This window comes from Tripterygium wilfordii, chromosome 4 (genome assembly GCF_013401445.1).
Source record: "Tripterygium wilfordii isolate XIE 37 chromosome 4, ASM1340144v1, whole genome shotgun sequence".
In the NCBI taxonomy this organism is placed as follows: domain Eukaryota; kingdom Viridiplantae; phylum Streptophyta; class Magnoliopsida; order Celastrales; family Celastraceae; genus Tripterygium; species Tripterygium wilfordii.
Genome location: NC_052235.1, coordinates 1,680,648 through 1,704,495, shown reverse-complemented (window position 1 = coordinate 1,704,495; position 23,848 = coordinate 1,680,648). Strand labels below are relative to the sequence as shown.

The 23,848-nt window shown below is 39.4% G+C and overlaps 3 protein-coding genes across 4 annotated transcripts; 2 read left to right on the top strand and 1 right to left on the bottom strand.

The window, feature by feature from the left end:
• Positions 1 to 12: 12 nt before the first annotated feature.
• Positions 13 to 12,510, bottom strand: LOC119997393 (calcineurin-binding protein 1). Of its 2 annotated transcripts, XM_038844372.1 has the most exons (20): positions 12,372 to 12,510; positions 12,204 to 12,278; positions 11,688 to 11,807; positions 11,560 to 11,600; positions 10,916 to 11,127; positions 9,097 to 10,779; positions 8,930 to 9,018; positions 8,457 to 8,678; positions 7,673 to 8,290; positions 7,256 to 7,491; positions 6,847 to 7,057; positions 6,567 to 6,722; positions 5,921 to 6,078; positions 5,626 to 5,818; positions 5,058 to 5,449; positions 3,481 to 3,661; positions 1,945 to 2,174; positions 908 to 1,568; positions 736 to 811; positions 13 to 499 (listed from the first exon to the last, which is right to left on the bottom strand). In XM_038844372.1, the coding sequence occupies exons 1-20, from the start codon at positions 12,372 to 12,374 to the stop codon at positions 225 to 227; spliced, it is 5,832 nt and encodes a 1,943-aa protein (XP_038700300.1). In that variant the 5' UTR covers positions 12,375 to 12,510; the 3' UTR covers positions 13 to 224. The 2 variants fall into 2 exon arrangements, with proteins under 2 accessions (XP_038700300.1, XP_038700299.1); XM_038844371.1 differs by having other exon boundaries at positions 8,930 to 10,779.
• Positions 12,427 to 19,933, top strand: LOC119996253 (the record flags this gene model as incomplete). The annotated part of the gene is made up of 5 exons (XM_038842819.1): positions 12,427 to 12,644; positions 13,148 to 13,286; positions 13,375 to 13,503; positions 13,579 to 13,669; positions 19,613 to 19,933. Coding segments are annotated over 5 exons (747 nt in total), but the record flags the coding sequence as incomplete, so codon positions are not given.
• A 612-nt stretch (positions 19,934 to 20,545) lies between these two features.
• On the top strand, positions 20,546 to 23,758 carry LOC119997395 (serine/threonine-protein kinase Aurora-1). The gene is made up of 9 exons (XM_038844375.1): positions 20,546 to 20,771; positions 21,234 to 21,350; positions 21,872 to 22,018; positions 22,127 to 22,222; positions 22,508 to 22,603; positions 22,698 to 22,794; positions 22,953 to 23,070; positions 23,182 to 23,254; positions 23,361 to 23,758. The coding sequence occupies exons 1-9, from the start codon at positions 20,736 to 20,738 to the stop codon at positions 23,460 to 23,462; spliced, it is 882 nt and encodes a 293-aa protein (XP_038700303.1). The 5' UTR covers positions 20,546 to 20,735; the 3' UTR covers positions 23,463 to 23,758.
• The last annotated feature ends 90 nt before the right edge of the window (positions 23,759 to 23,848 follow it).

Sequence of the window (23,848 nt, the reverse complement as noted above, 5' to 3'; positions counted from 1 at the left end):
CGCCATAGGCTCTTGCACAATTTTATTTATAAACTTCACAACGTTATTCAAAGTTCATAACTGCTTTCTCTCTCTGAAAAACAAAAAATCTGACAGTGGTTTAATTAGTAGCACACTAATCCTAATAGAAAGACTCTTCACCATAATGTACAATTGCAATGTATTTTTTACAGAACATGTTAAAGGAAGAACATATGTAACAAATATTTACAATTTTACAACAATCAGTTCCCGGCATTTTGTTGAGGGTCCGGTTGGGTTTTGTGACTTTTGTCCGGATCTTCTGCTCCATGAACTGCAGTGCTCAATTGGGTAACTGTGTTACAATGATGTAATTGAGAAACAGCAGATAAGCCAATTTGCTCACTTGAAGACAAGGGTGGTGGATTTAAATAACGTGCACTCTCCCAGTCCAATGCCGGGATAGCTGCCACTGCAGCCCCGGTAGAAACCTCTGCTTCGCTTTCCCCACCCTGGTTTATTCCATCTTTTCCGCTACCTGCATACGTGGAACTTCACAGAATCAGTGTTTGCCAACAAGAAAACAGGCAAAAAAGTATACAGATTGTGGTCCAAGATTGTTCGAATAAACCCCAAAAGAAAAGGCCAAGTTATCAGAGGGATATATGATATATTGTCACATAGCAACACACTTGGACTTCTACGAAAAAGTGGAGATGAGTTTGTAACAGAAATTGAAACGAGAAAGCACCAGTGAAACAGAAGAGAACAAACCTGTGTGAGAGGTAGGGGTATTTGTTACACTACTATTTGAAGAAACTGAAGCTGTTCCGGCAGTTTTTTTCAGCTTCTGCAAAGTATGATCAATGTAATGATAAATCAGCTGAATCTCATACAAGTCTGGTAAAATACCATAATTGATCAAAAAGCCAATTGGATTGTGTACCTTTGCAATTTCTTCACAATGCTTAATGGCAACTGAGATATTTGCACAGCGACCATGTAATAGCGTGTAAGCCCACAAAAGAAGTTTTCTTGGAATACTAATATCAAGAACTTCAACACCATCCATGCCCAACTGAAATTGTGCTCCTGTTACTAATCGAAATGGCACCAAGTATAGGTTCACACCAGATGGGAACATTATGCAGGAGCTCTCCCGATAGAAATTGTAAGAACTTTTAAGCAAAGAGTTGGCCATCTCTAAATTTTCATCAGAAGCCTTCCTGATCCCTATATTCTTAATTTTACTTAGTACTGGACTCCATTTCGTTTCAAGACTCTCATATTTGCTCGAGTCCTCAAAAAATGAGGTCCATAATTCATTGACCTGCAGATCTATATAAAGCAGGCGATTATCCAATCCACTATCTGATGGGTTAAAGACTTGAATCTCACTAGAGAGTCCAGATTGCAAGGGAGTGATTAATGCCAAGCTAATAATGAGAGATCGATACCAGGCGATGGAAGCATGCCTGCAAACTTTTGCATTGTTACCATTTGACAACTTTGGATTTTTGAAGCGTTTTCGAATCTTCTCGTTTATCATTTCAAGTGTATCAAGCTTTCCATCTTTCTCCAATGAGAAAATATATTCGTGGAGAAATCTGCGAGAAGGCAGCAAATGTCAACAAGTGTACAACTTTGCGAGAAATGCATAGAACTGCTGAACATCAGATTTGACATTTTACACATCAAACTCCCAACAGAGCAGATAGTGCATTACCCTTGCATGGGTAAAAACAGTAATATTTTTCGAATTTGTTTAAAGAGCTCTAATGATTCAGAAGCAAGCAATACATGTATTTTAACAAATCATAAAGGAAATTCAGTAAAGAAAGAAAAGCTTTACTTCCCAAAAGTAAATTTCGGAAGTAGCAGGATCTTGAAAATTTTCAATTGCGCTATATTTAATTCGATAAATAGATATGAGATTGGGGCTTTCTTGAAAGAACAATCTGGAGTATACTAAGTGCAAATTACCCATATAAGCTGCTCTCTGAAAACCCCGGGCTCCTGGTCTCATGCAAAACACATATCTCTGGCCATAAGGTCCCTTGTTCCATGAATAGAGCAAATATCTTTTCCAGGTGATGCTCACAGCAGCTCATGGCACCAGAGTCAATGGTTTCGGCTTGATGCGTGGATGAAATTAGGGCCTTGATATACCTCCCAAGTGCAACAGGTACAACGTCTTCAATGCAAAGGGAAAACTGTGTTCAAGAAATACATCAGATGCTTCTCAAATAGATGTATAATAAAATCAGGTACAAAGAAGTAAAAGATGGATTGCACCTGTTTGACAGAAATAATGCCAAAGCCTAGTACTCTATCAAATTACACACATTTCCCAAAGTTGACCTAATTTTAGTGAGCACCAGAATTCTCATTATGATTCGCTTGTTCCTGAAATGACTTTATCCCCAAAACATCATTGGGGAGAATATAATTTCGTCCGATTTGAAGATTTTGTGGTGGAGCTAAACAAAAAACAGACACATCCAAACATATCAACAGATTTGCATCCATAAGCCCTCCCGTTGTGGTAGCTGGGTCCAGGTTGCATAGAGGCTGTTTCAGCATTTGAACATTTGACCCCAAGGTTGCATTGAAACAACTCGGCAACTAGCAAAAGGTTTGCTCTTAATAAAATTGTATTTATATCTCATAAATTTGAAATCTCCTAGTTATAGGTACGTCTCGCAATATATATATATATAAATATTATGTATGTGTATTTAACTTATATATAATATTAATGTATGTATATTTAACTGCATCCTTCATATCTTCATAATGAATATACTTATATACGCTAAGAAGATCATATCTAGAGTTTTCTCATCAAACATCATTAATTCATTATTATTTTAGTCATGCATCTGGTGCTTTTATATTTCTGTGAATCTAAGAGCTTTTGCTTGCATTTAATCATTTGGTTTACATACTGGACACGACACCGGATTATAAACCAAAAATCTTTTTTGTCGAACATGTATGATCTGATTCTTCTGAATTATATTTATAAGGATTGCTTCTTTCTACTCAGCCACACTACTCTCAAAAAGCAGTGGGTAAGTGGGGATATTATTGAAGGTCACAATACCTTAATCCCCACAGTACCCCATCAATAAATAAAAAAGTCAATCTAACTTCTTTTCTAAAGGAAATAACCATTCTTAGAAAGAGTTGAAATACTCAAGGCAACTTTTCTTGCAAAAGTGAATAACTCTGACAGCTCATCCATTGAAACAAGATGAAGTAGTGAGCAATGTATACACACACCCTTTTGAGATTTTTTCCCTGCAATCTATACTCTGTTATTTGGCCTAAGCATAACTTCTTGCTAGACACCACTTCCAGAGCAGAAAAGGCATATATCAACTCATTGCCATTAACCACAAAAAGAAAATCATGGCCAGATCTTATCAATCATAAAAGTAAATACCAAAGAGAAACTAGTCATGACCACTCTCAGCAGTACAGACCAAGAAACTTTTTAAAGAATGGAATTCTTACCCTCTTATCTGCCCGAAGAGATACATAAGCACGGTCAAGGGTGGATACCTCCCCAGTCTCCTCCAACAGTTTCAAATAGAATAACAAGTACTTTCTTATGCAAGTGATAAATTTTCGAGAACTTTCGGGCAAGTTGACTTCCAGGGCCTTTTTGTTCACAGAGCAACCTGCTGTTTTACGTCTAAATATAAAAATAAAAATTAAGTATATATATAGTCCAAAAATTCATGAGATCCTGCACAGAAAGCAATGCAACAAACCTTAAGGTGCACAATATCACAGTTTCACATGCTTTAACAAATGCGGATCATGCATACCTATATATATTTATTTATTGAGCAGCCAATTATGAGTGTACAAATATCATTAACTTATGGTAATGTAAAGAGGAATGTTTAGGGCCTACAAGTATGTGAAACCTTGTCTCTTGAAGAGCTAAAGTGGAGTATTAAGGCTTGGTTATCAGGAACTGCTAGTATCTTTACATTTAACGAGGGCTGTATCCACAGATCAAGGAGGAAAGCATAAATATGAATATATTTATAACCCTTTCACATATTCTAAATATGTTCAATCGATATTTTGTTAATAATTGATATTAAAAATTACAATTGGTAGTTTACTAATTGCTTCTCTCAAAGATATTTCTATTTTCTACTAATGTGTGAACTGATGCAGGAGCATATAGGCTACTGTTCACACTGTTTTTGTGTGAATATTTTGTGTTTTAATTTTGTTAAAAGACTTTTTTTGTAAGCAGACATCAGTGGTTATTCAACCATAGAGACTACAAGTCTTGCTCATTCTTCAATTTAACACATTCTAGTCTCTGCACTGCTGTTTCTCGTTGCTGTATCTCTATCTGCGCTGCATCAAAAATCTAACCAGGTGGTTTTGGTTACTCACAGAATCTGTAGCTTACCTCCTTTTCTCCTACTCTACTGACTAGGTGAAAAGAACACTCAGACTATTCTTTTGGGTGCATGTAAGAGTAACCTACATAGTCTTCACCTTGATGGAATTTAAAAGTTCACTTCCTGCTATCCTTGAGAAGTGGCAGCTTATTTACTCTCAGATTATACTGCGGTTTATTAAATTGGTTTCTGGAATGTAGCACTGCCAAGTAAAACAGCCGGTCCTAAACCCAGAAAATGAGAAGGCTTGAAGTAGGTTGAGGACCAGCAAGAATCAAAAGAAAATATTTCTAAGGCATCCCAACTCCAAAAAATGCTCATTACGAATTCATCTAGCCAACCCTAAATATTTGGAATTTGAGGCTTAGATGTTGATGATGGACTGGAATCTGAAACATGAATTGGTGACTGTTAAGGCATCTCTGGGGAATCAAGTCGCTCAAAGTTCTTGAGTTGGCAACAGTCCTACAAGTATCTAATTTATTATTTCTAGGTTGAATTGTCTGTGGGTTGCAACCATAAGCATGCACAATTGTGTGTACCCAGACTAGAGTGAGGCTGGGACCAGGACACATGCTAAGAGTCAAGAATGTCGTACCAAGAAGAAGATAAATAATTAACTGAAAAACAAAAAAGAAAGAAATATGTGATGTACAAGTATACCTTCCTTTTTTTACCATTCCATCAATCTCCCACATATTTATTGTGAAGGACGACCGAGCTGATTTGAAGCAAAAGGAAAGTTCATCCTTTGCCCTTTCCAGATCACCCGATAAACCCCTTTTATATCGCCCTTGAGCAAGCATATATCTGGCCTTATGAAAATGTTTGAGATCCCCTTCAACACAATTTTTTAGCGCAGCAAGGCAGTCATTGTAAAGAATGTGCCACATCTCTTCCATTTGAACTGACTCTTCACGCTTTCTTTCAGAAGAAACCTGGCAGCTTCTGTCCATGACATCATCCGGCAACTGAGAGGTTTCAGGACTGACACTAGTAAGAATGTTTGTGACAGCAACCTTTGTTGGCTGACTAAAGCAATATCCCAAAACAACCTGGAAAATAAATGCATATAGATAAATAGTAAAACAAGAATAGTGGAAGTCTACCAGAAGAAGGTAGTTTATTGAGCAATAAGTGCTTGTTCTATCACACACATTGCTAAATGCTAATAGATTCCAAAAGCATTAGAAAGTAGAATCGATGGACGAGAAGGGGTGGAGAAAGACACCTTTAAAGCTTCCATGTTCTGTTTCCCATGCGCACAAAGTATCTTTAAGCGTGACGCATGCATTCTATACACAGAATCCACAGCAGACGGGTTCAAAGCAATAGCTTTATCATAATATGATAATGAGATCTCATGTGAGTAACCGAGCTTTTCACATAGCTTCCCCATATAAAATGCATGGGACCAATCCTGCCTGTGGCATAAAGAGATCTAATCAAGATACATAACATAACTTAGAGAGAAGAATGAAAAAGGATATGCAAAAAGTAGCAGTAATTGTGAAAAGCAGATATACTTGTGTGTGAAAGCTCTCTTGAAATGTCTCAAAGAGTTCTCACAAAACATCATCCATGCAGCATCCTTGGAGGGAATAACAGATCTCTGATCATATAATGGTACCACATTCTGAAGGCTGTCATAGTATACCAATGCCAGTAACTCATGTATCTCACACTGAAACCACATGCAAAAGAATAGTCACAAACCTCTACACATATTCAGCATGAATTCTATAACACCTTGATTGCATGACCAATCACCAAACCATTTTCTGATGAACCATCAACAAATGAAAATCTTGCACTCACAAAGTGTACGCCGTAAGATGAACCCCACTCCAGAACTTAATTGTCTTCATCAATATAGTGTTCAAAATTCCCTTATTTGATTATTGTACCATTAAGGAGTGCACTTAAAAACATAACTGATGATCGACAATTATCCAAAGAAGTTACGGTGCAGTTAACCTGTAAATTTACAAGTTCCCTTCTCTCTAAACGTCATGTTGATGAAAATCGGCGAGATGCCACATACAGTTGCCGTAAGAATTTAAAATACATCTGACCAACAAAACTAAAATATGGCAACCATGCTGTACTAGAAATGAGGATATTCAATGGTCAAATGATTGAAGACAAACGTAATATTGTAAACGTTAAAACCTGCTGAGCTGGCGTGTTTGCCAAAGCCAAACTCATTAGTAGACAACGCCTACTCCTCCTCCTACTCATCTCAACTCTCTGAGGTAAAGTAGCATTCTTCCTCCATCCGGCCACATTTATGTGCTTACTGCCATCATTTAGCAGCAAGTCTACTTCCTGTACTTGAAATATTACAAAGAATTTTGTATATTAATCAAAATTGGTCATAAAAGATGTTAGAACCTTACCAGCTAGGTTCTAGAGTTCATCTCCACAACTGAAATTAACAAAAAAATCTTGCCTCATCATAGATATTTGCAAGTCGTTGCCAACTCTCAAAGCGTAGAGGATTATACAGCAGATCATATCTGAAGAGATTTGCATTTTGCTGCACGAATTCTCCCCCTTCCTTTGTGAGGACAAAGCCAGGCCACTTATCAGTTGCATTTGTTTCCTCAGACTGAGCTAGAAAATAATACAAATTGCTGTAGACCTCCAAATACGGCTCAGAGCTGCAAGAAGTTGATTATACATGAACATAGTTCATTTAGTAAGAGAATGGGATCTGGGAGGGGGGTAATGGAAGAAAGAAAAAACCTTCATGCAAGAAACAAACAAAGTGTTTGTTTTTTTTTAATATTAAGAACCAAACAAGTTATACCAAGTATACAACAAAATGAAAACAAAATTACTTATAAACATATTTTTACCTCACAGCTAGTGATCTCTTGTACTCTTTAAGACTACCCATGTCAGGTAACAATAGTTTTGTTATGGTTCCAAGATACCCTTCTGATCCAGCTTCATTAGAGAGTTTGTCTTCACATAAATCAGGATAATCTAAGAATTTATCTATTGCATTTCCATCTAAAACAGCTTCAGGAGGCTGAGGAAAGTGTTTGCGTATAGCTCTTAACACCCTACGAAGTTTAACCAATCCTGTTCTCTGAGATGCACACCAACACAGGAAATTATAAAAGAAAAATAGATATGGAGAAGCGTTCGTGTGAGTAAGAGGTGTTAAAGTGGGATGTATGTAACAAAGAGGATAGGGGCATAGTGTGTAGGAGAGCATGTGTGTGTGTGTGCGCTTAAATGGGTGGGGGGAGAGAGAGAGAGAGACTAACAGAAGAAGCCTTAGCACACGGCAGTATATACTGAAAAACATCAGCACATTGCTCCTTGGTTTGGTAATCTCCGCGGCTAGTATTTTTGTGCTCAGCCAGATCATCCTCATAGGATGAGTCTGACCTAAGATTTAGACCATATAGACAGAAAAAACACTGATCCAAAGCACCGTCAATTAATAGCTCAAGTTCCTCCCTTTCATCTTCAGTAAGTTCCTTTCCACTTTCAATAGTTTGATCGCTTGTTTTTTCTTGATTTTTAATCGTGCCATCATCACCGCAAAAAAGTAGACATTCAACTCCAGTGTTATCCTTCACCCGACTTGTGAGAGATGATATCCTTTCAGGAGTAATTTCATCAAAAGCATTATTTTCTCCAGTACTAGTTCCTTTGATCTCAGTCTCATCAAAAACATGACTATGCTGAGAAATGTGCTTGTCAAATTCAATTGTTTCCCTGTCCGAAGAGTCCACGTTGGATTTGATCTTCATGTCCAAACCCAAGAGATGCTTTATTGCAAATTTAAGAAATGTTCCATCCTGCCCCTCACTTCCATCACCAGCACAGCAGATCCCATATTCAGCAAGCAAATCATGGATTGCCACAATCAGTTCAACCTAATGTAAAATGTGAAAGAGACAAAATTAAAAGGAAAAAAAAAAGCAAGAAATAAATCAAATGAGAGAGGGAGAAGAAGAGAAAGAAGAAGAGAGAGAAGAAGAATGTGTGAAAGCATAAAGAACTCATGGAGAAATTCCAACTTTCACAAGAAGGTGAGCTAACTTGAGTTTTAACAGGTATGCTTGGGTAAAGGTGTTGAAGTTTGCAGAATGCAACAGCTGCATCGACAAAGCAGCATCTTTGCTTTTGCCCTGCCAGTACTTGATCAGCAATCACTGGCGCAGAAGACTGTTTAAGGAAGTAATTACTTGCAACATGGCACATGACTGCCAGCAGTAAAGATTGAATATCACCAACAATGCTCACTATATCAGATACGCCATTCTGCAAGAACAAAAAAATGTTATCCATGAAAAAAATTCAAAGATGTAAGCAGTATACAAGAGCACAAAATAACTATCAATCAACCCAGCAATACATGGTTACATTTAATCATAAGCTACATTAACATATATTCATGAAGCTCAAATGCTTTTTATTAACAAAGCAATCTAGAAAAAAGCTATACATTCAAATGGCGTGATGTCATAAAACGCATATATTTGCATACAAACTAGATCATAAAGAAGACTTACAGAATCTCCATATAGACCAATCTTCACTAGTGAGACACATTGTGAGATTGCCTTCACTTCCTCCGAAACCAAGTAATTCCAGTGCTCGCTTGAATTTTCTTTTGATATTACATCAGAACCAGAAAGTTTTTTTAATCCAAGCTTCTGAAGGAGAGGTTTGCATTCACCTGTGTTAGCTACCGCCATGAGTATTTGCAGCTTTCGTTGGTGACAATTTAAGTAGACCACAGAGTCCACTGGCCTTGTCTTCTCACATGATTTAATTAGAGTGTCTAGCGCCGATAGTTCACGAGATGCAATCATTTCACCTTTCTTATCAGCAGCAGGTTGCAGTAATACATCCAGGTGAACTTCTTTTGTACATAAGATAAGTGGAGCAAGCAAGGTTATGCACTCTGTGTACATTTCTTTCTCAATCATCTTACCTATAGTTTTCTCAAGCAAGAAACCAACTTTCAATAAATTAATTTCATGGTGAATCTTATCAACAGTAATATCTCTAATAAAGATGCAGTGTGGCAGATGGATAATGAACTCCACTGCACTTGCCTTCTTTTCCAAAAGAGACAGGGAAACACAGAGTTCTTCCTGAGCTTTTTCCTTGTTGCCCTCAAAGATTGACAATCGTCCACTCAACCAGAAGTACCGAATCCAGAAGGGACTTTCCAAAAGTGAATTCTGGCAAATGGATTCATTGGCTGATGCAGTATTAGTACCTGGAATTCCCATAACTGAAGAGCAACCTTCATTTTCAGATACACGAGTCAACTGAAAAGGATAATCCAAGGCTACCACTTCAATTATTTTACACAGATGATAGGATGCTTCAGACATGTATTCATTCAGTCTGGGAGAATTGGAAGGAGAAGATCCAAGGTCATAATACAGCTCCGCAAGGAAAAGACTACACTCAGGGGTCCTGTCTTCTCCCCAATGTCTTGTCAACTTCTCCAAATCCAGAATTTTGACAAGCGCATCATGGTAAATAAGGCCTTTACTTGCAGCATATTCTAAAAGCAAGTGGCCCATATGGTAAGCACCAAAATTTTTTGCACTTTTTCTCAAGAATTTGGCAACATCATAGTGTTCCGCGTCCAAAGAATTAGATTGATCAGAGCATGACACAGAAGTATCAACAGTGCTGTCAGAGTCTTCGTTTTCAGCGCCGATGAAAGTAAAAGGTTTAAGAAATTGGAGTACAAGTTTTGCTACATCTTTGCCACCAGTATCCAGTTCTTCTTTTCCGGGTTTTTGGTTCCTAAGTCTTTCAAGACGAGTGCTCCTCCTCTCCTGTGGCTGTTCTTCAAATATATTTGCTTCCTCTTCTTTGGCAACATCTGCATTCCTAGTTTCACAAGGATTGTTTTCACCAACAGGGCTTGATTCAAGCCTATTACTCTGCAAAGGCCCCATAGCAACATCAGATGTAGAAGGTAAGTGTATCATTAACTCAACATCACCCGATCTATACAGCAATTCAGACCCAATCTCTGAATCACGCCTATTTAATGGAAATAAGATTTCCAAAAGTGCATTAATGAGAGCTGCCCACGAAGCTTCAGCCAGCTGCAGCTCTAGGTTCTGCTTTATTTTTTTACTAAGATGGACGTCTAAATTCACATCGCTTGCTTTTCTCTTGTCAGCAAATTTAAGTCGCACGTGTTTAGGTTCCAGCTTATCTATTCCTCTAGGAGCAAAAGGAATTGGCTCTGATAATTCAATAGTATGTTTGACATGCACAGCTCGAGAATGTGATGGCCAATGCCGTAAGATCAACTCTGTGACAGAAAGACATGCAACTTCATCACCAATAGCAATAAGAACTTCCAACAGTTTCTCCATGCAATTCCCTGCTCACGTTTTCCAGAAAGAAAGTTTAGATAGGCGGTAATGCAATAGATTAGACTGCATAAAGTTCAATTGAACATAGACTATAAATAAATTAATATAACACGTGGGAAAAAAAACAACAAGATGAATACCCACAATTATTGGGGCTGCAGAGAAGTCCTTGCTCAAAAGCCCAACGGGAAATACTCAGCAAACCCATTGAGCAAGCTAATGTTCCCAGCTGATTCCAAATGACCGAATCTTTGGTATCAATCTCTACTGCTTGAAGATAACAATGCAGAGCACTCTCATAATAGTCAGAACCTTGCTGGAGGGAAACAGTGGCGAGGTTCTTCAGTGCCAAAAATCTGCAGGATGTTACACAAAGAACACTAAAATGGATATCTGAGAGAGCAAAATACATGATAATGCTCTTGTTTAACCAGACTAACATAACATAAAATGATCATTAGCAGGAAAAGTCAACTAAAAGTGAAGCAAACTGGTAATCAAAGTACGTTATTGCATGGAAAGAACTAACAAATATACCACGGTAGTTTAACAAAATAAAAAAAAAAAACCAGAGCATTGGATAGACAAATGATGATCAATAATGACTAGAATAGGCCACAAGATCTGGACAAGATATGTCGTGAATGCATAAAAGATTACCCTCGAGTAATAGCAGTGGAAAATCAAAAACAAATAAACAATCATATGTAAGACAAGTTCAATAATCCCGGATCCCCAGAGCTGAGATAAAATAAATTAAAACCTCAGATTATAAGAGAGTGCTTAACCTGAGTTGTAACATATGACCATCACTGGCACTGGTATCCACCTAAATGAAAGTAAACACATAAATCACAAACTTTTTGTAATACAAAGTCAACAAGCTACAAAATTCGTCTAAGAAAGAAAATAATACCTGGGCATTTGAAATCAGAGGATCTTTTAACACGGTTTCTAAAAGCTCACGAGCTTTATCATACTCTTTAGCTTGTAATTTGAGAAGCCCCTCATGATAAGTTTGTGTAAGATGAAACTCCTGAAATCACCATATCTAAAAGTAAGCTAGAAATTTAGCATGTCCATATTGTGGAATTGGGCCTCATATAGACAAAGAAAACCGAAAATTCTTCACTACAGCGCCATTAGAATGTAGTAGTTTAACTGCTAAGAAAGCCTTTCTTGCTTGCCTTAGCTTCACTAACCAGGAACCAAAACCAACAATGCACCAAATTTAAGGTCCCGAAGGAGCATCAAAGGGATAAATTTGTTACAGTTCAAAAATTCAAGGAAATATTACTTCTGCACATCACACTTACAAGTTGATACAATAAAAACAACTAAAAATTACAAAAAAATCACCATCTTGATCCCACATATCTCGAAAGAGACACAGAGAGAGAGAAACAGAAAGACAGAGAGAGGGGGCGAGAACCTGGGCTTCTTTGGTGGGACCTAAGGGTTCCCATTGCTCTCTAGAGTCGGTATCGTTGATAGCTGCAATTGAGAACTGAAACACACAAAATCCATTTCAAAATCAACAGGAGCAACAGAACGTAAGACTGAAACTTAAGAAAATTTAATCAAAATTGGAATCACTCACCATCTCTCAAGGCGTGCAGCGAATTTCTTCGAGTGTTCAGTCGGGGATTTAGGCGGGGAGGTTTATTACCATCGTTCCAGTTTTCACTGGGGTTAGGTTTTCCCTAAACCAGTTGGGTATTCCCCATTTTGGGCTGGAAAGTTTGCCACGTCATCTAAAACTTATACAAGTCCCCAACGCACCGTTTTTACCGCATCAACGATCAAACCAGTCTTCGTCGTTCGTCTCCGTACCTGGTTCCGGTGTGTCTGTTCAAATCTGTAGCTTGCGACGGTACGTATATCACTCTTATCTTTGGAAATAATTTGGTTTTGCAGCTTTTAGGGTTCAATTATGACGTGAATTCTTGATTACGAATCAAAAGGTTAGTGTAAGTATCGAATGTCATTGTTGGTGATGAGTTGTATATTTGTAATTCTGTAGAAGTGCATTACGGCTGTTCGATGAAATGCCAATGAGTAATTTGTATAAAGGGATCAAGTATCCAAGTTTCAATTTTTCTTAAAAAACTGGTTCACAGTGTGCTAGACCTAAGTGTTTGATCTTGCCTTTCCAGGCTAAAAGTGGAAGGTTAAAGGTTGGGTGGTTGAAATTGAGCTGCAATGCTTCATCGTTTTCTCTTTGTGTTCTACGTATTCAGCTTCATTGTCAATGGCCCTACTTTCATCAATGGGAACATGTCAGTTTAGTGTTCAAAGATTTGCTTTGCAGATAACGCGTTCTTTATATACTTTTCTTTGGTGATTTATTTTCCTACATCTATCTGTACATCACAGGATTGACAGAAAATTTTTGAATGTTGGGGAGGAATTATGGAAGGAAACTCTGCCATTGCAATCGGGTTCTCACCTCTACCAACTAAAAGGGATTAAACCATCTACTTGGTATGAAGTGAAGATATCCTATCCAGCTTCTGTACGTAATTTTATGCTTTTTATGGTGGTTCTGCTCTTTCCAAGCAATGTCGTGGCATAAGACTTACCTCTCATTTGTTGAAGAACAGATACCAGCGAGATTTTCTATAGAATTGAAAAATGACATTACAGAGCTGGGACGGAACCGAAACAGGAGGTTACTGAATACTGAGAAATTAATTTTCAAGACTGATGGTGTTACTGTACTCAATAATCAGGTTGGTTGGTTACTGAATTTGAATGAGCTTTAAAATATGGTATGTGATAGTAAGACATTCCCAGCTTTTTCACAGGACAAAGTGTACGTATTGGTGACTGTGGAGCCTGAAGGATTTGTTGCAATACCACATGTACCAGAGAGGAAGTTCATCATATACAATATAGGTATGTACATGTATGCAATTTCTCTCGGTATCAATACTACAATTTATTGTGGTTTTCTGAGGTCGTTAAGCCTATTGGTCATATCCTCATTCAGGAAATACCACTAGATCATATTGCCATTAGATCATATAGGAGTTTCACAGCATGTTGAACAAAGGAATCCAACCAGTCCAAACAGCGGCGCAATGAGCAACATTATGTGCCTTACAAAATGTAATTTGCTTCTCTGAAAAGTTCGATAGGCAGTCTAGCTACTCTGCATTTATCTAGTCCCTCTCAAAATGCTTGCTGAATTAGCACTGCAGTAAAGAAACGTGTAGAAAGTATTTTCATTAACTTACTTCAATTGAAACAGCCTCAGAATTATATACAGAGAACTACACTAGGTCTTGTAATGAGACAGACTTTTAACTGACAGAGAACTGCTATGATTGAGACAACTATCTGTTGTCTAACGGATACATTAGAACTAAGGTTGGGCTTTGTACTATACATCATTTATGGGCTTTGTTATGGTCCAGTAGAGTTGTGGGCTTGATCTGGTCTTTATCTCCCCGCAAGATAGGTGGAACTCCTGAGACACCTATCTTGGAGCGAAGCCAAGTGAAACGAGGTCGAAGAAGTGATTTCGTCAATAGATCTGCAAGTTGCGCTTCGGTAGAGATTTTGTGAACATGAATTAAACCTTGATTGACCAGTGAGCGAACAAAATGTATATCCACTCGAATGTGCTTCATACGGGAGTGAAGTACAGGATTTAAGCTGAGATTTGTAGCACCTTGATTGTCGCAAAAAATAATCGGAGTTGCAGGAGTATGCCAACGAAGGTCTTGAAGCAAATGTTTCAACCATATCACCTCAGATGCCGTTGATGCCAGTGCTCGATACTCTGCTTCCGTGGAGGAGCGGGCAATGGATCACTGCTTTTGAGAGCGCCAAGAGATAGGAGTGGAACCAAGAAAGACAATATAAGCAGTAGTTGAAGAACTGTCATCGGGATGGTCTGCCCAATCCGAGTCGGAATAAGCTTGTAGATGAAGGGGTGAGTGTTTAACAATGTTAATACCCAAGTCGACCGTGCCTTTGAGATACCTTAAGACTCTTTTGAGGAGAGTCCAGTGAGCATCAATCGGAGCATTCATAAATTGAGCTAACCTGTTAACAGCAAAACTAATAGTTAACAAAACTAATATCAGGACGAGTGATACTTAAGTATTGAAGACTACCTACAACTTGACGAAAAGGTTTGGGATCAGCCAGAGGTGTGCCATCAGTAGCGGTGGTGTGGAACTTAGATGGGAGAGGGGTATTGACAGATTTGGCATCAGTCATGTCAGTGCGTTCCAGGATATCGCGAATATATTTTTGTTGAGTCAGTAGCAGGCCAGTGGAGGTGGGAGTAACTTCCACACCAAGGAAATATGATAACTCCCCGAGCTCCTTAAGAGAAAAGGCTTCAGACAGGGCTTTGGTAACTCTGTTAAGAGTGTATGAGTTAGAACTAGTAACTATTAAATCATCAACATATACCAGCACATACATAATAGCTTTAGGTTCAGTAAGTATAAAGAGTGAAGAGTCTGCATGTGAATTCTGAAAACCCAGACAAAGAAGACAGTTACTCAAGGCTGTATACCAAGCTCTAGGAGCTTGTTTGAGACCGTAGATAGACTTTTGAAGTTTACAAATGTAGTTGGGGTAGGAAGGATCTTCGAATCCCTTCGGTTGCTTCATATAGACAGTCTCCTGAAGTACACCATTGAGAAAAGCATTGTTAACGTCTAAATGATGAAGTGGCCAGCCCTGCGAAACAGCAATGGTAAGTACAATACGTATTGTTGCAGGTTTAATAACAGGACTGAAAGTATTGTGGTAATCAAGCCCAGGACGTTGGGCAAATCCTTGAGCGACGAGGCGGGCCTTGTAGCGAGCAATGGTACCATCAGGATGTCTTTTAAGACGGAAGATCCATTTGGATCCAATAGGCTTGAGGTGAGGTTCAGGAGGAACTAATGTCCAAGTGGAATGATTTTTAAGAGCACTGAATTCCTCCTCCATAGCCAATTTCCAATTTGAGTCTTTAAGGGCAGTAATAACTAATCTTGGCTCAGGAGAAGAAGGGAGATGATGAGTAGAAGTGAGATGCAGTTTCTTGGATTTATATACTCGGTTCATTGACCGTGTAGTCATAGAAAGAACACGAGTATTATCTGAGGAAGAAGTAGTAGGGACTGGTACAGATGGTGTAGAGGAGGGAGCTATGGGTGAGGTAGGATTAGCAATTTGTGGAGGAGAATGATGTGATTGAGGCGGTACCGAATTAGAGAGAACTACGAGAGAGACAGGAGGAGTAGGATCAGAAGTAATAGAAGGTGGAGAAACTGATGACTGAATTGTTGAGAATGGAAAGAGGGATTCATTGAAAGTTACATGACGAGAGAGATACACTTTTTGAGTCATAAGGTCATAGTATTTATAGGCACTCTGATTAGTAGAGTACCCCACAAAGACACATTGCTGAAATCGGGGTTGGAGTTTATGAGTAGTGTATGGCCGCAACCACGGGAAACAAGCACAACCAAAAATACGCAGCTTCAAGTAATTTGGTGCTTGATTAAAAAGAAGTTGATAAGGTGTGTCTGGGGCAGAAGTGGAGAGAGGCAACCTGTAACGGCCCATCCCGTAGGATCCAAGTCGGGCCCATGGGCCGCTACCCCCAACCCATCCCCAAGTCCGTCTGGGAGGTTGTTGGTGAGACTTGAACACAAGACCTCACCCTTTAACATAAGACCCTATTACAAGGCGACTTATGCTACCAACTAAGCCATAAGTCGCCTTGTAATAGGGTCTTATGTTAAAGGGTGAGGTCTTGTGTTCAAGTCTCACCAACAACCTCCCAGACGGACTTGGGGATGGGTTGGGGGTAGCGGCCCATGGGCCCGGCTTGGATCCTGCGGGATGGGCCGTTACATAAAAACTGCCTTTTTATAAATTTCCCTGTTGCGCAGCCACGGCTGTACCGCATACCAGGTACTCTCCAGGATCCATGGTCCAGACAGCCCAACCCCTCACCCCCTCGCAAGGCAGGTAGGTTGTTGGTGGGAATCGATCACCCGACCTCCCACCCTTTGACATAGGCCCCTCAGGCACACTATGCCACCAACTAGGCCATGGCTTGGTGGTGGGTTGGGGGTAGCGGCCCATGGGCCCGGCTTGTGATCCTGCGGGATGGGCCGTTACACAACCTGTTAATTAGATATGCTGAGGTTTGAAAAGCAAAAGTCCAGAATGTAAAAGGGAGTTTAGCAGAATGTAATAGAGTGCGGGCCATTTCAGTGAGATGGCGGTGTTTGCGCTCAGCAATAGCGACATGTTGGGGAGTATGTGGGGGAGAGGTGTACCAGCTGATACCGGTTTCCAGAAGGAAAGATTTGAGCTTTACAAATTCGCCGCCATTATCAGTATATAAGGTGCGAATAGAAGTTTGAAATTGTTTTTCCACAATGGTCTTGAATTGGATGAAGACTGAATGAACATCTGATTTTTGTTTAATGGGATATAACCAAGTGTATCGGGTGAAATGATCTACAAAGATAACATAGTAGGTAAAACCATCAAGAGATTGCACAGGGGCTGGACCCCACACATCACTAAAAATAATTTGAAGAGGAGAAGAGCTAGAAACAGTAGATGAGCCAAAAGGAAGTTTGTGACTTTTATTCATAGCACACTCAGTACAAGAAGATGAAAGCTTAGTTTTACATGGAAGATTGGCAGATGTAATAAGAGTGTGTAACAAGGAAGATGAGGGATGCCCGAGTCTTTGATGCCAGTCACCAGAGGTGAGTTTAGGAGCAGCAGAGTGAAGAGAGGTAGCAAAACAGTGAGCGGTGTTGGAGTCAAGATGGTACAGACCATTAGTGCATTTGCCCAAAGCTATGGTACGACCTGTAACCTGATCCTTGATAACACAATGAAAAGGAAAAAATTCAACATATACATTATTTTGTTTGGTTAGTTCATGTATAGAAAGTAAATTTTTGTGAATCAATGGCACATATAAGACATTATCAACAGACAAAGTGTGTGTTCTAGTGGAAATTTGTGTAGTGCCAGTATGGGTGATAGGCAAACCTGTGCCATCACCAAGGATGACTTCATCCGTGCCAGCATACTCTGAATGAGAAGAGAGATTTCCCAAATCAGCGGTCATGTTGTGGCTGGCCCCAGAATCCAGCAGCCATTGTTGAGTTGTGGTACTAGGAGCACTGGGGTTGCTTGAGGGAGCATTTGAAGATGCATAATTTGCAGAGGGAGTTGCAGTGTTAGCATAGTATTTTAGTTTGCGACATTTGTTTGCAGGGTGCCCAGGTTTATCACAGAGTTGACAAACCACCCGTGGTGGTCCGCGACCACGCCTAGCCTGATTAGATGGAGGTTGGTTGCCAGTCCAGTTGTTATTGTGGCGATGATTTTGCCACTGAGATCTGGTACCGCGTCCTTGAGAGGAATTGGTAGATTGACGTTGGTGAAAATGAGCAATAGCCATGTGGGCAGACTGGGTGGAGTTAAGTCTTGCAAGAAAACTCTCTTGAGCTTGCAGGACATCCTTTAGTTCCTCAAAAGTGAATGGGGTTTCACGAGTACGTACAGATCCAACAATTCCAGCATATTCTTCAGTAAGACCATCAAGTACATACAGTGTGAGGTCATCATCAGCAACTGGATGTGATACCAGAGCTAATTCATCTGCCAAGACTTTAACTTCTTGCAGGTAGTCTGCCATTGCTTTCTGGCCTTTTTGACATCGCGAGAGTTGGGATTTGAGTTGAAGAACACGAGATCTCGATGTATTTGCAAAGAGATTGTGTACCTTATTCCACGCACGAGCGCTGGTTCCAACATCACCAACTAGTGGAAGAACAACACCATCGATAGATGCAACTATTGCAAGCAAGATAAATCAATCTTGACTGACCCAGAGGGAGTGAAGATGGGCAGCGGATGGATCGGTGGATTCAAGATCTGGAGTGGGTGGGCATTTGGTGGAACCATCCACATATCCTACCAGTCCATATGCACGCAGTAGAGAAATAAATTGTAATCTCCAGGAACCAAAATTTGTAGTAGTGAGTTTCACTGGGATAGGAGAAATGGCGTGAACAGTAAGAGTTTGAGTGGTGCCTGAGATAGGTAGAGAAACAGTTGTAGCAAGAGTTGATGAGGATGAAGGAATCATGGTGGAGAGGGAGCTTGGCTCGGTGGAGCTCATTGGCTTCGATACCATAAAGAAACGTGTAGAAAGTATTTTCATTAACTTACTTCAATTGAAACAGCCTCAGAATTATATACAGAGAACTACACCAGGTCTTGTAATGAGACAGACTTTTAACTGACAGAGAACTGCTATGATTGAGACAACTATCCGTTCCCTAACGGATACATTAGAACTAAGGTTGGGCTTTGTACTATACATCATTTATGGGCTTTGTTATGGTCCAGTAGAGTTGTGGGCTTGATCTGGTCTTTATGCAGCAGCAAGATCCTCAAATATCCAGGATCTCCCTCCTAACCATTTATCACATTGTCACAGACACAATGACTCCAGCAGGCGATAAGCTCAGCCCCAAATGCCGAATCAAAGTCAATTGTAATGACTTTCTTGCCAAGTTCCTCTTATTCTTGTGTATTTGGGTTCCCTTCTTTCCATGAACTCCAAACATCACGATGTTCTTGCCATTCAGATTTATGGAGTGAATCAGTTGATCAGTTCTCCTGTCTACTTCCACACGAGTGTGTTTGTTTCTGAATTACGAAAGTATCCATCAAAGTAACAACATTTAGCCGCTCTCTTTGTTTTTAATGCTCTGATAGTGTTATAAATTGATGTCTCTATATTCTCCTGTCCTTGTTGTATTCTAACTATCTTCATTTCCATGATAGTTTGTGACGAGCTATTATTATGCATCCCGTACAAAGCTTGGTGGGTAGCAGTCATGGCATTGCTCTGTTTGGCTTTGGCATTAATTGTTCCTCGCTTTCTTCCAACTTATTTGGTTCCCGATAATCAAAGACCCGAGTCGGTGGATCCAAACCCCTCCAAGAAGCATTGAAAGATAACAAGGTCCATGCCTTCATTTTCAAGTTTTTATTTCTCCTAATCTTTCATTCTGTAGTTGCTTCTGAGTTGGAACCATTCTTTGCTTTCATCTTAGATCCGTAGAGAAATATATAAATACAAATAAATTTCGATGAGTGATGCCACTTTATTTTGTTGAATGTCACACGAAACTCCATCTATGTTTGTAGTCGGTCCCAAACCCGCATAAAGGAAGAGGGTCGCGGTAGGTTTGTAGCCAGCGTAAAATTGTGTCAAACTTATGAACATGAGTCTAAATTAACCCAATTCTTATACCAAAAAAAAATGTGGTTTTGTGTAGATTCTGATTATTTTTTTCTCGACTTGAGATTGCATTTTTGGCCAAATATAGGCTCTTGTATTTTTGTTTATTTTTCTCTCATGTATTGTAAGAACGTAAAGTAGAGAAGTTCGTCAATGGAGACAAATGGATCAAGACAAAATGGGAATCTGTACATTTGGGGTGGGCCTAGAATATGATACTGACAAAGGGAGATGAACAAGAGTGACAAAGAAGGCATCCTATGTCGGCCCAGTTCAGTCCGAGTAATGGATTAACATCTGCACGGCCCAAAAAGTTCATGTAGGCCTAGGCCCCAGGTTCATATTGTTAGTGGGCCGAACTATTAGGAGCCCGACTAAGAAGTCCACAAGAATATACAGCTGTCAGCCTGTCACAGCCTTGTTAGTATAGACAAACTTCACGTCAGGACAGTAGGACAGACGCTCCCAATATCGCCAAAATTTGAAAAAACGGCTTGAGAGGCTTTGAACCACGTGGCGGCCATACGAATTCGACCGTTGAGTTAATTCTCGTCTAAAGACGGCCTTCCTTTTTTCTTTCTTTGTCCCTCTTCGTCTCCACCGAATCTCTCCTCTTCCTCTTTCTCTCTCTCTCGAAAAATCAAATCGTTTCCATCCTCTCTTATGGCGATCGCTGCAGAGACCCAACCGCAAGAAAAGGTAAAGTGATTGAGAAACTGTGATTGTTTCGGTTCAACAGTGACTATTAAGGTTCTTGGCGACTAGGTCTTTCTTGTCTAGGGTTATCGTTTAATATTTCGCGAACTGTTGAGTTTTCGTTTGGATATTTACGAGCCTTTGATTATTTTTTCACTTGTATGGGGTGACTTTTTTCTTTGTCCTTTCTTCTGTTTGGTTCCTGGCTTCTCCTTTTGGTTTAACTTTCCCCATTTATGCAGCCTGTATCATTCAATCGTTGGCTTGGATTTTAGGGTTTTTCAAATTTAGGGCTTGTTCTGATGTGCGGATTTGAAACTTTGAGGATATGGATTCGGGAATTCAATTGCAGTTTGTAATTGTAGCTTGTGCTGGTTTTATTGTCTCTTTCTTTTAAATATTGGATCTTGATTGTTCTTTCGAGACAATTTTTGAGTTCCAAGTTGTGTTTTTCTTTTTGAACAGACTTCTTCCGAGACCTCGGCAACAGAGAAAAAGAGATGGACGCTTAATGACTTTGACATTGGAAAGCCACTTGGACGAGGAAAATTTGGTCATGTCTACCTGGCAAGAGAAAAGAGGGTTAGTTTTGCTTTTTTTTTGCCATGAATTCTTTGTATTGCTCAAGTCTATCAGTTATGTTGGTGTTTTTTGGCTTGCCCTGATTTTGAACAAAAGAAATATGTCGCTATGGGTTTTATTGCTTAGGATTTGGGATAGATCAAATAAAACTCTGGAATCTTTTCAGTCCCCATGGTGAATTAGAGGAATCTTGTCTTTTTGTGCACAGTCAGCTGTGAGGTGATTCAAAGTATTGGCTGTTGTCACCGAAGGATTGGGGTTGCCTGTTACCTGAATTGAAAAATCACATAATGGGCTATCAAATTGGGAGCAATAATCATAGAATGACTTTGATTCAAACAAAGAATAATCATAGAATGTTAGTGTTTAACTGATTAAATGGGATATCTGTGCATGTACGTATCTTTAGTGGACAGTGGTGAAACAAGCTCTTTTCTCTTTTAATTCTGGAGTCAGATCTCAGGAAAAAAATTTGGACATAAATGAGTCAAAAAATCTGATTATTTTTTCTTCTTCAACAGAGCAATCATATTGTGGCTCTAAAGGTGCTCTTTAAAAGTCAGCTGCAACAATCACAAGTGGAACATCAGCTACGAAGGGAAGTTGAAATACAAAGTCATCTACGACACCCCAATATCCTACGCCTCTATGGATACTTTTATGACCAGGTAGGTACACAACTTTTATGCCCCTTCCTTCTATGTGTTTTTCATCAAAAAAATGTGGCGTGGTGGAATAATTTAACCGATTTACTCTTCTCCATGCAATTTTGGTAGAAACGAGTGTATCTGATCTTGGAGTATGCAGCAAAGGGAGAGCTGTACAAGGAACTACAAAAGTGTAAATACTTCAGTGAAAGGCGTGCAGCTACTGTGAGTTGTTTATATGCAACATTTTTCATATGTCCTCTATTTCTACGACCACTTATTCCTGAGTCATTAGTACCTTTTGTTTTTGGTCTCCGAAACCTGATTTGAAGCTCCTAATTCTCGTCTTGTGTAAATCTAGGCTAGTTCTTGAATTTTTTCAAAAAACATCTTGGCACTAGTGTAGATTGTACTTCATCTATGTTCTTGATAGGTGCACATCATTATGATATAGCATAGTTTTTGGTAGCTGGACATGATTATCATTTTTCATTTGTCAAATTATTACAGTATGTGGCATCTTTAGCTCGCGCGCTGATTTATTGTCATGGGAAGCATGTAATACACAGAGACATCAAACCAGAGAATCTGTTAATTGGTGCACAGGTGACAGTCAAGATCCAGGAAAACAATTTTTTTCCATTAGTTAATCAATATGAGTTGTAGTTTGCTTACTGTGTCAGATCCTTTTTTTTATCAGGGTGAACTCAAGATTGCAGATTTTGGGTGGTCGGTGCACACATTCAACCGCAGACGAACGATGTGTGGCACACTGGATTACCTCCCACCTGAGATGGGTAGAGTTTTTCAACTTCTTGTCATAACTTTTGTGATGTGTTCGGTTTATCTTTTTACAAATTGATTGCTGCCGATATTTGGATGGTGTGTTTCAAGATATTACAACTGCTTTTTTGCTTTATAGAGACTTTAACTTGTTCTTATGATGCTTTTGCAGTGGAAAGCGTGGAGCACGATGCTAGTGTAGATATCTGGAGCCTGGGTGTTTTGTGTTATGAATTTCTCTATGGGGTCCCTCCTTTTGAGGCCAAAGAACACTCGGACACTTATAGAAGGTGCATCATCAATTCCAGAAAGTTTATCAATTCGCTTTGTAGATCACATTATATTTTGGAACTGAACTCTTTGAATTTGCTTTATATATGACTTGCATACTGTATCTTCAGGATAGTCCAAGTGGACTTGAAGTTTCCCCCTAAACCAATTGTCTCCTCTGCTGCAAAGGACCTTATTAGTCAGGTTTACCTCTTCTTTGTCCTTAAACCCGCTGCTGCTGTCAGAAATTTTCATATAAGTAATCCAGGGTTGATTCTCAATATTCTGAACTTTTATTTTGTGATGACAGATGCTCGTCAAGGATTCTTCACAGCGCCTTCTGTTACATAAGGTTCTTGAACACCCATGGATCATCCAAAATGCTGATCCCTCGGGCGTCTATAAAGGTTGATTTTACTTCTGTAAATGTTGACCGCATCTGATCCTGGAACCCGTAATGGCGTGGTTTTTAACAGATCGGGAATCTTATGGTAAGATCTTTGTAGTGAAAATTGTAATCAAATCTCTTGTGAAAACTGCATTCTGATAGCTCTAAGTTTCCTAATTTCAAATATACGAAGATCGTCGTGTGCAAAATATGATGGCCCCTTGCTTCAGGGCGATGTAGAATAATACATTGATTTGTTGACATTAGTTTCAGTTGATTCATTTGTTATAATAATTATATGGCATCTACAATTCTCAGGATCTGCTCAACTTGTCCTGCTCACCTTTAATTTACTGCTCATGGTGAAAGTCCTACTCGTCTTGCTGTAAGACTTGGTAGGGAATTTTAGA

Bases quoted from the DNA above. Each gene is read 5' to 3' on its own strand.
- LOC119997393 (XM_038844371.1), bottom strand. The intron at 7,492-7,672 runs GTTAGTCTCTCT...TGTGCATCTCAG, and splicing joins CGTGTGCTAAGGCTTCTTCT to AGAACAGGATTGGTTAAACT. The intron at 1,569-1,944 runs GTAATTTGCACT...GCCTTCTCGCAG, and splicing joins TCAGAGAGCAGCTTATATGG to ATTTCTCCACGAATATATTT.
- LOC119997395 (XM_038844375.1), top strand. From the start codon at position 20,736: ATGGCGATCGCTGCAGAGACCCAACCGCAAGAAAAG. The intron at 23,071-23,181 runs GTGCATCATCAA...CTGTATCTTCAG, and splicing joins CACTCGGACACTTATAGAAG to GATAGTCCAAGTGGACTTGA. The intron at 23,255-23,360 runs GTTTACCTCTTC...TTGTGATGACAG, and splicing joins CAAAGGACCTTATTAGTCAG to ATGCTCGTCAAGGATTCTTC.